General features: G+C 37.7%; 1 protein-coding gene across 1 annotated transcript; it reads left to right on the forward strand.

Moving 5' to 3' along the window:
- The first annotated feature begins 4,900 nt into the window (after positions 1-4,900).
- Positions 4,901-5,614, forward strand: LOC150006064 (large ribosomal subunit protein bL17m). Its single transcript, XM_090280268.1, has one exon. The coding sequence runs from the start codon at positions 4,912-4,914 to the stop codon at positions 5,428-5,430; it is 519 nt and encodes a 172-aa protein (XP_090136394.1). The 5' UTR covers positions 4,901-4,911; the 3' UTR covers positions 5,431-5,614.
- The last annotated feature ends 8,771 nt before the right edge of the window (positions 5,615-14,385 follow it).

Below are 14,385 nucleotides of genomic sequence, written 5' to 3' on the forward strand. Positions count from 1 at the left end.
AGGATTATTTTCTTGGGAGGCAACAATAGAAAATATACCACTAGAGTTTTGTTTCAGACTTACCCTTAAAATTTATCTCTAGGTCAGATATCCTGCCTAAAATACTTCTTGGAGTCAAGTCACAGAGATATTCTAGGTTTATCTTGGAACCCTTGACCACAACACTACAGAGTCCCTATGCCAAGAGAGTCCAGCTTCTTTCCTAATCTCAACCAGGATTCCTTTAAACTCTCCTATAGTTCCTTCTCCAAAGATGCCCTCATAATAACGTTCTAAAACATCAGTTGCTAGCCTGGGTCTCCCTTTCTTTATTGGACATCTTGTTTCACTCACTGGTTTCCTCTCTGAGTTTAAGAATTACAAAGGTTAGATCTAAGAAGTTTAAAAAAAACATCCTCTGATATAGAGGGCAAAAAGGTACTGAAAAAGCCCACTAGTATTATATATATACTTTAAAAAGCGACTTGTCTAATAAGAAGATTATCATTACTATCATAGATACCTCCATTTTATTAATACTTTCTGACTGTGTAGACTTAACATTAGGAAAACTGTGAGAAGTATTTTTTATCTTTCATAAGACTAGTATTCAAGAAAACTCTGTCACTCAGCAGTTTTACTGATTGTTAAGAATAAAAGGGAATTCAGAAAAACTCTTGTCCTGTATCTTTAAAGTGGTAGAATTGATATCAAATAAGAAAATAAGTCCTTTCATATTTGCAGGTTCAGTTTGAACTTCTGTTTACTTAATTTCTAAATTTCATTGTTCAGTTAGAGCAATATAATACTACTTTTGAGATTATTTCGCTATCCAAAGAAATTTGTTGCTATTCACAGCTCTACCATAGCTATCTACCCTCATCTTTTGGTCTCCAATTCCAAATTCCAACAGATAATTCAAATGAAGGGGTAGATTGGGCTAGGAGTTGCAGATAACTTGGTGATATGTAGTAATAAAATCAGAACAGAACTAATCACTTAGAAGACAGGTCCTGATTTAAAGTTTTTAGAGGTAACAAAGGGCCTGACTAATGATCATGTGTAATCTTAAATTTAGAGTCAGTTCTAAGAATTGGGAATAGTCTTTAGCTGGCAGTGACTGTTATTTCTCATTTTTCTCCTTGGAAAAATGTCTATGTTGCAGTCATTGAGCAAACCAAATACCTTTTGGGATGTTCTGATTCTGCCAGGAATAACCCCCTCCCCCAAGCTCTCATCTATTCTATGGGAAAGCTTTCAAATTTCCAGATTCTAACGTGCCACACCTAAATCCTGGTCACAAACAAACCTAACAAGTATGTGGTTCAAGTGGTCTCTTAGACACTTGAGTGATTCAAAACGTTTATGGGACAGAAGAGAAGTGGAGCATTGTTGATAACATGTGCCTGTTTAGCACTTACGTGTGACTCTTAACACAAGCAGAAGAAATTGTCATTAGAATTCTACTGATGTTGGGACCAATAGTCATATTAGTGTATGTCTTGACTGATAAACATAAAAAGGAACACAGTCAAAACCTGTTCTATTGGTAGAGAGTAGTGAGATTGATACAAAATTTCATAAATTGAGGTTCAGTTAAAACTTTATTAAATTTCTAGATTTAATTGAACCATGAATATATACCACTTAATACATTATTTTGCTATTATAAACAATTTGTTGCTATTCACTCCTCAACAATAGCTATCTACCCTTATTTTTACTCTCCATTTCCAAATTCCAACAGATTATTCAACTGGAGGGTTAGATTGAGCCAGGAGTTGAGGACAAATAGGTGATACTTAAACATAAAGAAATGGAGTACATAATGTAAATATTTGACAGTTCTATTTGATTATGAAATGAGTTAGATGTTAAAATTTAGAAATACAACTGCTTTGAATTTTTACTGATGATAAGCTGAATTATGGCCTTGACTATTGATATGACTGGCCACTTGTGAATAAAAGATAAACATCTGTATATGAGAACACAGGCAAACTGACTGGCTTAGAAGAAACTTCAAATCTATCATTATAAATGTAACAGAGAAAATGCAGCCAGATAACATAGTAAGAAGAATGAAAGAAAAGCAATAGATTATCTCACAGTCCTATATGGTAAAAATCCCAATTATCTTGAGATCATTTATCCAGCAATCAAAATGGACCCACTAACCCAGAGGTAAAAGGGAATCCTGAGCTGCTGAAAAGAAGGAGAAAGAGAAGAAAGAGAAGAAAGAGAAGGAGGAGGAGGAGCAGGAGGAGGAGGAGGAGAAGGAGAAGGAAAAAGAGAAGGAGAAAAATGTTTAAATGATTTGAAAGCTATATACTAAAGCTTACCAAACTTAATTAGAAGAAATTTTTCTAATATTTAAACTCATTTTAAAAAATTGATTATAATATTTCCCCAGTTACAGATTAGAAGCAAAATTATTTTCCCCCAGTCATTCTAAAATTTGTTGTGTGTACTATGTGTGGGGGGTAGTTACATAAATAATGAATTTAATCCTAAGAGGTATATATGACGATTCCCCTCATTTCACAGACTAGGAATCTGAGGTAAAGAGAGGCTGATACATTTGCCCAAGATCACACAGGAGACAATAGTAAAGTCAGGATTCAAACACAAGTATATAACCATAGACCGTGCTTTCAGGTATTAATGGCAGACATTAGGGTCTGTGAATAACAGGTCAGCAGAGGTTCCTGCTGTCAGTCTACAAGGGACAAGAAACTGGAAGAGAAGTGAGCTGGCAGGGGCAAGAACTGACGGTGACTGGAGAACAAGAAAGGAAGTTGAAAACTGGGGGGCTTCAGGCACTTTATAGTTTTTGAATATTTCTTTCACTGTTTACAACCATTCTGCAAGTTATCATCAGCAATTTCTGGATGAAGAAACTGAGGCTGTAAAGAGTTAACTAAACTTTCTCAAATTGCATAATTAGTAAATAACGAAACTGGGGTTTGAATCTTGATCTGTCTGACTTGAAAACTTAATTTCTTTCTCTTATCCCTCACTACTCTAACAAAACCCCACAAACACATGAACTGAAAAAGCATTTCAGTCTCAGCCACTCTGTATAAAAGGAAACAGCTCTGAACAATGCCACCCCAGCCTGTAAAGGCTTGCTGAATGCATAAAATGGTTGAATGTAAAAATGGTTTAATAATGAATATAGTATAAAATTAATACTCTAATAATCAAGAACCAATGACATTATGTTGATTATTCTCTGTTTAAGGAAACAGGAGAATATATATCATATTGTTTAAAGTCTAAAAATAGGTAAGATTAAAATAAAACTCATTAATTGATTTAAAGGAATGAACTTCAAGTATCTGGAAAATACTCCTTAGTGGAATATCTATAAAAATAATTTAAAATTTTATTTCAATTACAGTTAACATACAGTATTAGTATCAGGTGTACAACAGAGTAATTAAACAATTCATAGGAATATCTCCTTACTAATGATACCAGATAAAGTTGTCTATATTGGGAAATAGTACAAATAGATACATTATTGACCTGCAATTTTATACAAAAGCTATACCATTTCACCAGTTACTTTTTCATAATTGAGTATGAAAATGAAACAATTTACAAAATTTTTAAACAAAATCCTATATCACTCTCAGTTTTAAGAATTGTATAAGATAATGTGGATGCAAACACAAGTGTTTGGGCTTGAAAACACGAGTTTTTTGTGACTGGTCAACAACGTGTTAAATGAAGATTAATACTATTTTGTGTCACAGGACCCAACAGAAATAGCCCCAACACTTTAACATCACCTTGGATTATCTGGTAATGCTGAATCATGCAGTATCTAAAAAGTGTTTCTACGAGTTAGAAATTATAATTTATCAAGAATTCAAACTACTAAAATGATAAAATAATTGGATTTCCCCCCATACTATACTTTCGTGAGGAAAAGGACACCAGATGTTCTTCAAAGATGTCTGAACTTAAAATTCAAAGGGTTCCCTTTAACGAACAATGTATATAGTACGTCTTAAATGCAATGTTTAACTATTTTTCTTCTACTTTTCCTATCTATAGTGCTTCATTGATTATTGGTCTCTAAATGATAATTATGATCCATAACATACCCTCTGAGCTATAAAGACAAAATAGTTAAAAACAACATTAAATTTAATATGGAGAGAGTAATTTCTTTTTTCTCATTTAAACAATTAGTAAACTTTCAGGTAACTCAAATATTAATTAGAAAGATTCATTTTCCAGGCTATTCATGAGAACATTAAAAAAAAAATTAATAGAAAGTATTCCTAGAAATAAAAGAAAATTGTGTTTTCATATACTGCACATTACTTTTTAAAAATCCTCATCTGAGAATATGTTTTATTGATTTGAAGGAGAGAGAGACATCAATGTGAGAGAGAAACATTGATTGCTTGCCTCCCATACCCTCCCCGAACGGGGATTGAACCCTCAACCTAGGTATGTCTCTTGACCCAAGATTAAACCCTCAACCTTTTTGTTCTATGGAATGTTGCGTCAACCAACTGAACCACCCAGCCAGGGCTGCACATTACTTTTGTTGACTTGCATGTTATTTCAAAGTCTCATGTCCTGCTTAGGTGTTTGATGTATTTATAATAAAAAAATTTAATAATTCAAAATAGCTATTAAATTTTTTTCAATTGGTTAATGGTCATCGACAACATTCAAACAAACAAAAATACAACTTGTTACTGAATAGTTATAATGTTTTGCTTTTGTTGCAAGAAAACTTTGTGTGGGAGATAACTACTTAATTTAGACTTATATATGTACACTCAAAAGTGATACTTTATGTCAATGACAAAATCATAATTATGCATAAAGATTAGTTTTGTTCAAACCCTTTTTCTAATTGTGGGGAATTTTTTAAAAATTAAACCAATGGCCCAGAGAAGCGGAGAAATGCGGCTGTCAGTCGCAGCCGCAATCTCACATGGCCGCGTATACCGCCGCCTGGGCCTTGGTCCCGAGTCCCGCATCCACCTGTTGCGGAACTTGCTTACGGGACTAGTGCGACACGAACGCATCGAGGCGTCATGGGCCCGCGTGGACGAGATGAGGGGCTACGCTGAGAAGCTCATTGACTACGCGAAGCTGGGCGACACCAACGAACGAGCAATGCGCATGGCTGACTTCTGGCTCACAGAGAAAGACTTGATCCCAAAGCTGTTTCAAGTACTGGCCCCTCGGTACCAAGGTCAGAATGGGGGCTACACGAGAATGCTACAGATCCCAAATTCGGAAAAGCAGGATCGGGCCAAGATGGCAGTGATTGAGTATAAAGGGAACTGCCTCCCACCCTTGCCCCTGCCTCGCAGAGATAGCAACCTCACACTTCTAAACCAGCTACTTCTGGGGCTGCGACAAGACCAGGAAGCAAGTATCCACAGCTCCCACACACCTCAAACACCAGAGATTTAACTGGAACCGAAGGGTGTGTAGCCCTCATCAGTGCTCATTATCGTAGGTGTTCAGATCTCCTAATCTCTAAGAAGAACTGGAACTAGAGTTGTGAAATGGACAGTTTTAATGGAGCCTAGAACCTGTTGAGGAGCCAGAGAACCCTCTCTTTGCACAATAGATAAAATTCTTTATATGAAAAAAAAAAAAAAAAAAAAAAATTAAACCAATGGTTGTAATTTAAAGTATAAGAGGGGGAAAAAAAATTCTTCCTGAGCATTTACACCATAGATGTGGAGCTATAAGTACTTTTTCTATATTTTCTAAGATAGTTCCAATTTTAATATTCCATTTTAAAACCTTGTTAAAACATTCACTTTGATTTTTGTTTCAAAATGTTTGGACATCATAGAGAGAAATAGTCTAATATATTTAGGAAAATCTTACTTTTACTTTGATTTCAAATGGCATTTAGGAATATCAGAGAGTTTTTAAAGTTGGGTCCCACACTCAGTAACAACTTAGCATTTAATTAATAAAGAGGAACTGATTTTGGATAGACCTTCTGATTGGCTTCAGAAATTTTATGAAATATGATCTGAGTTTATAACACCATAGAGAGATCTATTTATGGAGCTTTATTACGCCAGAGATACTGAAAAAATTTTCTTCCAGTTTAAGACTTCATATAGCTCATATATACTAATTAATCTGTAAATTAAAAAGAGTCCCAGTATTATTAGAACAGCATTTCAATCATGTAAAAAAATGTATTTCTCTTTATAAAAACATTTACTGTAATTATGCTATCTAAAAAATCATTTAAATATTGAATTAGTATGACAAGCTTTGTCAAAGCAACAATTGAATAATTGGCCGAGAATAGTACTTTGCATATCTAGATGAGGCTCAGATTGTAAACTCATTAAAAGAACATAATGTCCTGTTTTTTTCCCCTGTAAAGCAAACATTTTAGCAGTAGCAATGTGAAGACAGGACATACCTATTTCTTTCTTATTAAAGAAAATATTTAAAGAAAAGCTTATTTCCACCGGCTTGACATCTTGTCGGAAAAGACCAATCTTTTAATGTCTTTTCCTTTTTCTCTTCACAAATTTTAATTAGTTCACATGTTCCAGACCTCAGGGGACAATGTCATCTTTTATTTTTAATATGCATAACCTCAATATCCTAATAACCATGCACACACAGTGGGTGTGATATTGGTGGCTCCTAAGACATACTTGTTTTCGTGTCATATTTGTGTTACACATCCTCTGTGATGGTCATGACCTACTTCTCAGATAGCAAATAAAGATTTTAAATTTTATTTCCTTTTGAGATGAATGCTTATAGTTGCACAAGAAGTTATGTATTAGTGTCATTATTACCATCTTATGACCCTGAAGGTATTTTTTAATGACAAGAACATACACCTGTACCAAGCAGGAGAGCTTGTTAAAACACTCTACCTATTCATACGGAATGGATCTAAAAGCTTCCACAAAAAGCACAAAACTCAATTCATGTCAGGAGACTGGAAATGAAAGAGCATTTTTGTTTGTATTTGGTCCTATGTCTTTATATAACTAAGAAATGATGTGAATTCAAATCAAAGATTCCTGTCTTTGTAATTCATTATCTTTTATGTCTAGACAGAAACAAATACAGTGCAATTTTGAGCATTATTTCTGATGTGTGATAATTTGTGAAGACCATTTAGACAGACTAAAAATATATAAATTAAATGTGGGGTTTCTAAAGAACTTTTTTTTTTCTTACTCTAAAGAAAATAATTTGCTCTTTTACTTAACTATTTTTTCCCTATGATTAAAGGAAAGCCATGACGTGAATACCTTTTTTTTGGTAGGCTATTTAAAATAATATACTATAAAAAATAACAATAGTAAATTTAAATTAAGTAGGAAAATATTTAAGAATGCAGCTTTAAGACAATACTCTTCCTTGAAATTTAGAGAATTCTATTTCTTGAAGTTTTAGTGAGCTTCAAAATTCATAAATGTTTTTGCCCTTTCTTAAATAGAATATCATCCAATATGTAATTGAAAAATAAAAATTGACATATTACAACATAATTATTGTTTATTCATTGTATATGATGCTACTTATGTGTTCACCAACTTAATCTGTAAATGACTTGTGTAGCAACAATTAGCTGCTTAAAACAGTGACAATGAACTAGATATTGAATTTTAAACTTAAAGAGAACATCAGCGGTTTACTGTAATTTCTCAATTTCAGTTCATCATCTGGGCAGATCAAGACCTTTGGCCAGCCTTAATGGTCAAAATTTATTCTTCTGTTATGTCATTCTACCTCCCTCAATGTTCACCTAAATGAGATTCAGCAACAACTGCTAAAGCCCCTATTTCATCATCATCCTGTCTCGCTCAGCTCACCTACTGCTTCTCTTTGCTATACCTTTAATATCTCCATGAAGCCTTCTGCTGGCTCTCTCCTAAAAATACCCTCCCTGACCCAACACCCTCCTATAGATGCTACCCTACCTCTCTTCTTCCCATTCAAGCTTCTTGAGAGAGGGCTACATTCAGTCCCTCCATTTTCTCATCTCTCATTTATGCTTCTATTCTCTCTCCTTTATCTTTTCCTTTTACTAAAATATACACAATACAGAATTTTCAGTTTTAACCTTTCCAAGTGTACAAATCTGTGGCAATAAGTACACTTACATTGCTATGCAACTGTTATCACCAACCATCTCTGGAACCTTTTTATCTTACCAAACTGAAACTCTGCACCCATTAAACAATAACTCTCCATTCCTCCTATTTCACCATGAACCCCTAGTAACCACCATTCTACTTCCTGTTTCTATGAGCTTGACAACTCTAGGTACCTCATGTAAGTGGAATTATACAGTATTTGTTCTTTGTTGACTGGCATTTCACTTAGTATAATGTCTTCTTGAACATCTCTTCAATCATGTTTCCTTTATTCTCATTGTTCTGTTCTTGTTGTCTCTGTGTCATTGGAATGTTCCTTGCCAAGGTCACCAGTGATCACCTAGTTACTCAATACTCTGGAAATTTTTCTTTATTTATATTTCAGAAACATTCATCTGCAAATGAAACTTCTTAATACTTTCTCCTCCTTCACTTCCAAGATGTTCCTCCCTCCTGATTGCCCGCTACATTTCTAGCACTTCTTGTGGATTCCTCTTCACCTTAAATAGTGTCTGTGTACATTTTAGAGCATGTACGTGGTTGAGCTCATCCATTCACATGGTTTCTATCACCATCCATGTGTTGACTCTGACTCTTTAGCTACATCCTAGATTTCTCTCCTTGGCTCCAGAGGAGGGCAAACTCCTGCAGCTGGAGATCTTTGCATGAATGCACCATAGACAATATGTTTAAACTGAATTTACCATATTTCCCTCTTGACTTTTAATTTTTTCCTAGCCATAACATTTAATTGATTTCTTAAGTTTTCTCAGTTTGCCCACTTAATGTCCCTGGAATATTATGTCCTATTCTGTCCATTCTCTCTCTTACTGCTACTTGTTAATTCAAGTATCCTTGTATTATGATCATTGTCACAGCATTTTAATGAATCTGTTTCTCTTCAACTCTAATCCCCATCTAATATATTCTCTACCTGTTGAATGAATGATATTTCTACAAAGCAAATATGATTCTATCACTTTCTGAATAAAATTTTGAATGCCTTTCATTGCCTTTGGGAAGAAATCCAAACTCCTTAGCATAGTGTACATGTTCTGTAGGATCTGGCCTCTACACCAGACCTCAGCCCTTGCTGCATTCTTTTTGCATTATTTGTTCCTACAAGCACGATAAACAGCCCTGAGTGTACTCTCCTCAAACTGTCACTTGTTTGTACATGCCATTCTCCTGGATAACACATACTCATCTTTTAAGACTCAGCTCCAGGGCCATCTTCCCCAGGAAACCGTCCGTGAAGGTCAGTATAGTGAATGTGATGGTATGCTTTGGATTTCTCTAACTCCTCAAAACTGAAACACTCCTTCCTCTAACTCCTGAGAATGTAAGTGATAGACCTCTGATATATTTCATTTTGGAGATTGCCCTTGGTTGAAGAGAGACACTTGTTCAAAATCATGCCTTTTTTCTAGGGGCAGCCCATATGCAGTGAGTAATTGATACAGAATTATAAAGCCCTGGTCCCATTGCCTCGGGTGGGACAATTCTGCAGGTCATACTTGCTCCATAATTCTCCCTTGGAGAAGCTGAGGTTTTGTTGCAACTTCATCATAGCCCAACTTCTCCCAGTTGAGTTTCTTTCACTTCCCCCTGCAGGTGTTGATCTTGAAAGCAATCCTCCTGCACGCAAATCTCCATCTTAGAATCTCAGTGAACTGAATGAATAGCAGCACTGGGTTAGGACCCTCAACATCACTTGCTTATTCCTGTAACTCTTATCACATCATATCATAATTGTCTGTTTATGCCTAAACATAGTGAGCAACTTGAGAACAGGGATTTTCAACCGTGTTTTTTGTGTTTACTTCCTTTTTGTCTTCATTCATTAAATCTTTTTGAATAAATAAATGTGCAATGATTGCATAAGAGATCACCATCTTCAAAAGCCTTGAGGGCTTTTCTAAAATCAATTAAATCCTTCCTGAACCTATTCTTTCAAGAACAGTCCTAGAAAATCTGGATTGTCTCTCCCAGGATGTATATTAAATTTGCTGCTGCTCATGCTTCATGAAATTGTGAGAAACATGGATTTGGAGGTCTGGAAGCCAGAGTGGAATTCTCACAATCATTTTAAGTTGTGTGACTTTGGGAAAATCATATAACCTCTTCATCTTGGTTTAATCAGCTGGAAAATAGTAATATCTAGCCCATAGACACTGCTTGGTGGTAAATAAATGAGATAATGTCTGTGGGAAATGATGACACATAGTAGATACTCGGTAAATTTTTACCTACCCCCCCCCTTTCTTTTTAGATTAAATTAACTCTTTGTATAATAATTTTCAAAGAAATAATTTGCCTAGGTCAGTCCAACTGAGATGATCTCATTAGCTCTCATTATCTCTCTCTCCAACCCATCCACCACCAAATGGCAAAAGTCCATCACTCTCTGCTACTGTTTTTATTTTAGAAGAAAATAAAAGGGGCTGTTGAAAGCATCTACTCAACAATGCAAGTCCCTGCTTGCTACAAGTTTTGCTATTAATTGTAAGGCATCTAATTTACTTGTGGTAAGAGGTGTGGCCAGGTGTGTTTGAGAGTGAATCAAAGATGAGTAAATGACATGAATGTATCACTACCTGATGGGTTTCAGTGAAGCATAGGAGGGGATAAAATGATTAAATAAGGCATGCAGAAAAGGTTAAAAGTATGGTAGCAAGGTATCTCTAATTTAGGTACCCAATTTACCTATATTTCCAGTTTTCTTCTCAGTACTTGGAAAATCACATTTCTCAAGCTTCTTTACAGTCAAATGGACCATGGGATAAGCTCTGGCCAATGGCTGGGAATAGAAATTATAAATCACATATGTAGAAGAAATATTTAAGAGGAGGTGATCAATCCTCAGCTAGAAGAAGGCTGGAATATTAAAGGACTTATGCCCTGGACAGTCTCCATACCTGGAACAGATTCTGTAAAAAGTAAAATATTTTGTTGTGTTAAGCTCAGATGTTCATATTACTCGTTACCACCACAATACTTAGTCATTTCTGACTAATACATTAAGGCTCAAGAGAACTTAAGATAAATCTGAATAAACAAAACACCTCAGGACTAATAGGAACCATAGCTAGTTGTCTCAGAAAATAGAACTGCAAGGTTGTTTAGGACCCTGTGGATCTCTACTGTTTTATTACTAAAGTAACTTAGCTTCTCCATTTGAATCTACATTTTTCTGTGTCTGAAGACTTCTGCTTTCACTTCCAATTGCTAGATGTCTTTCTTTGCATCATTGCATCTCGGTATCATTAGTCTTTCAAAGAGATAGAACTTAGTTGGTCTAATTTGGACAACCATCAGAAAGTGCTCTTGAACCAGACTATTTCATAGGCTGGTTTGTAGTTGACAAATTGGTTTTCTTTGAATCAAATGCCTACCCCTCATCTAATTAGCAACAACAATGAGATTAGGTCATGAGATACAAAACATGGCCACCATGCTTAAGGAAAAGCTTGGGGCCTCTCCTTACTATCAGGAACTGTGGTTTGGTGTCCTGTTAGATAGATGCTATAGATATTGTAGGCACCCTATTGGCCTGTTCAGTAAACTGGGATACAGATCCTCAAGGTCAAGCTATTGATCCATTATTGTACCCACTGGACATAAAACTGGTTGTACAAATGTTTTAGTTTTGACCTGGAAATTGACCTATGACTTCTAGGTTGAGAAAAAATTTTTGTTGAGCTACACTTCCTAGATGAGACAGTAAAAGTAGGTCAAATGCAGATTTTTTTGGTCTTCTAGATACTTGTTGATCAAGAACTAGATATTTGGGGGACTTCAGGTCAAGATGGTGGCGTAGGCATACATGGCTTGCCTCCTTATACAACCACATCAAAATTACAACTAAAATATAGGACAACCATCTCTCAGAACCATCATAGATTGAGTTGAATGGAAGTCTGAAAACTACAGAATTAAAGAAGCCAAACCATCCAGACTGGTAGGAGGAGTGCAGATGCGGAACAAACTGGTCCCACACCCATGTGTGGTGGATGAAAATTCGGGAGGAATATCTTGGGAGTGAGGAGTCCCAGCCCCATATCAGGCTCTTCACCCCAGGGTTCCATGCCAGGAAGATAAGTCTGCAACTTCTGGCTGTAAATACCAGCAGGAATTGAGTCAATGGAAGAAACTTTTAGAGTCCCAAGCAGTTCCTCTTCAAGAACCCACACATGGACTTACTCAGACTCATTCCTTCCGAGCTCTAGTGCCAGGGTAGCAGCTTGAAAGGCACCAGTGTTAGAAAACCCCAGTCTATGCTGTTCTGGAACAGCTGTGGGGTCCAACTGCCCACCGCCTAGAAGTGCAACTCCCAATACAAAGTTTGGTGGAAAAGGAAAGGGGGTTTATTTAAAAGGTTTAAAGATTCAGAATATCAGCAGATTTCTATTCTTATGTTCCACTCCTTTAAAAACACCCCAAAACACTTAGTACTGCCTCCTCCTGCCAAACCAGGCCAGTTTCAGAAAATGCCAATCAGAGGTCCCATCTTTCAGAAAAGCAGAAATCCATGGCTCAGTATTCACAGTCACAGTTCAGCATTTCATGCATCTCCCACTAATCCATACTTGGTTAGGCAGGTCCCCGCAATTCCAGCCTCATCAGCTGTGTCCCTGTGTTCTCCAGGCAGGTTTCCCAGTGGGTCTCTTTCTTACTCCAGACCTTGTGGCAGACTTTCTCCAAACTACTTGGCTTTCTCTGTACACACCAGACTACCTAGCTTACTCCTGTCTACTCCCTTTCAGACTATGTGGCTTCTCTCCACATCCTCATGGCTCTCCTTAATTTTAAATGCTGACCAGGAGCACCATACCTCATTGTTATGAAAAGTATCTTAAGCTAATCATCCCCTCCTTTTGCCCTGAGCTGCAACACACCTATTATCCAGCTGTTAGCTTGCCATAGATGTGCAAAGTACCTTAAAAGATGTATATCTCCTTTTCCCATCCTCCAAACCGTAAGCTGTGGGGACTTTTTGGGACCACCTCCCTTACTTTGTTACACTAGTGTCATACAGGGAGAAATTGAAGTTTTTGGCATTAAGGAAGACAGAGGCCATTGTCTCTTCTGGACCTTCCCCCACAGAACCATAAAACTAGTAGGCTGGTGCCATATCTGAGACTCTACCAACCTGGCTCAGAGAAGGAAAACTCTGACTCCAAAAAACCTCCGCTGCCTTGCGGCATACCTCTTCAGGGGAAAGGCTAAGGGAGTAAACCCCGACAGAAAATCCGGAGCCGGAGTCCCTAAGGCGGTTTGACGTTGTAGTCAACACCGGCAACTCCTGCGGCGCACCTGAAACCAAGCTGTATTGACTCCGTCTTTCCCTTGGACCCTTCAGCTGCGAAGAGAGGGGGGGTCTGCTGCATGGGCAACAGCAGACCCTCCATATCACCCTGCCCAGGCTCTGTAGCTTCAGCTTCACTGGAGAGGACACTCCAGCGTCATCGCAAGATGTCGATTCAACACGGGAGGAGACAGATACCGTGTCACTCCCGAGTCGGACTGCACAGCCATTCTCGGCGGTGCAGATAGACTCTTAAGAAGCTACACCATCGTCTCTCGAGACGGACGGCTGCCGACAACGACGACCAACCTGGCTAACACTGTTTGCCTTGCCCTGAAGATCCCCAGAGACTCTGACCCACCCAACTTATGGGCCCACCCAAGCTGCTTTTCCATATGAATGGCTGGTCTTGGTTCATGCTTCACAACTTCCTAAATCCTCTCAAACAAACAAAAGCCAAATGTGGAGAGCCCCCAGCCCCTGTACCTCTTGCTATTTGGCTACAGGCCCTGGAATAACAGCAGCCAGCTGAGATTCACAGCTTGACTTCTCCTGGGAATCTCCTAGCCCAGCATAAGTAGCAGCCATCTAAAATTGCCTTATAGCTCAGGCAGGGTGGCTCCAGGCAAAACACAGGTGGGGGCTGATGTTGGCCTGCACCACCTACTAAACCCCAGAGCCTTTGTATCCAATGGACAGCTGCAGACCACATCTGAGCACCACAATCCTGCCCTTGCACAGCTGATCCTCCATAGAGGGCAGATATTTGTGGTCAGTGGTCCTTGCAGCTAACTGGTCTGGGTAAATCCCTCCCATTGACATGTCAATAGCAATCAAGTCTCAACTACAAGAGGAGGGTGTACTCAGCTCACAGGGAGGGCCCACCTTGAGTACCCATCCTGGCTGATAAGAGAAGGCTATGTTACTGGACCCTGCAGAACACCTACTCCATTAGGCCACTCT

The sequence above is a fragment of the Furipterus horrens genome, unplaced genomic scaffold (genome assembly GCF_987537825.1).
Source record: "Furipterus horrens unplaced genomic scaffold, mFurHor1.1.pri manual_scaffold_6, whole genome shotgun sequence".
NCBI lineage: Eukaryota > Metazoa > Chordata > Mammalia > Chiroptera > Furipteridae > Furipterus > Furipterus horrens.

Bases quoted from the DNA above. Each gene is read 5' to 3' on its own strand.
- LOC150006064 (XM_090280268.1), top strand. From the start codon at position 4,912: ATGCGGCTGTCAGTCGCAGCCGCAATCTCACATGGCCGCGTATACCGC.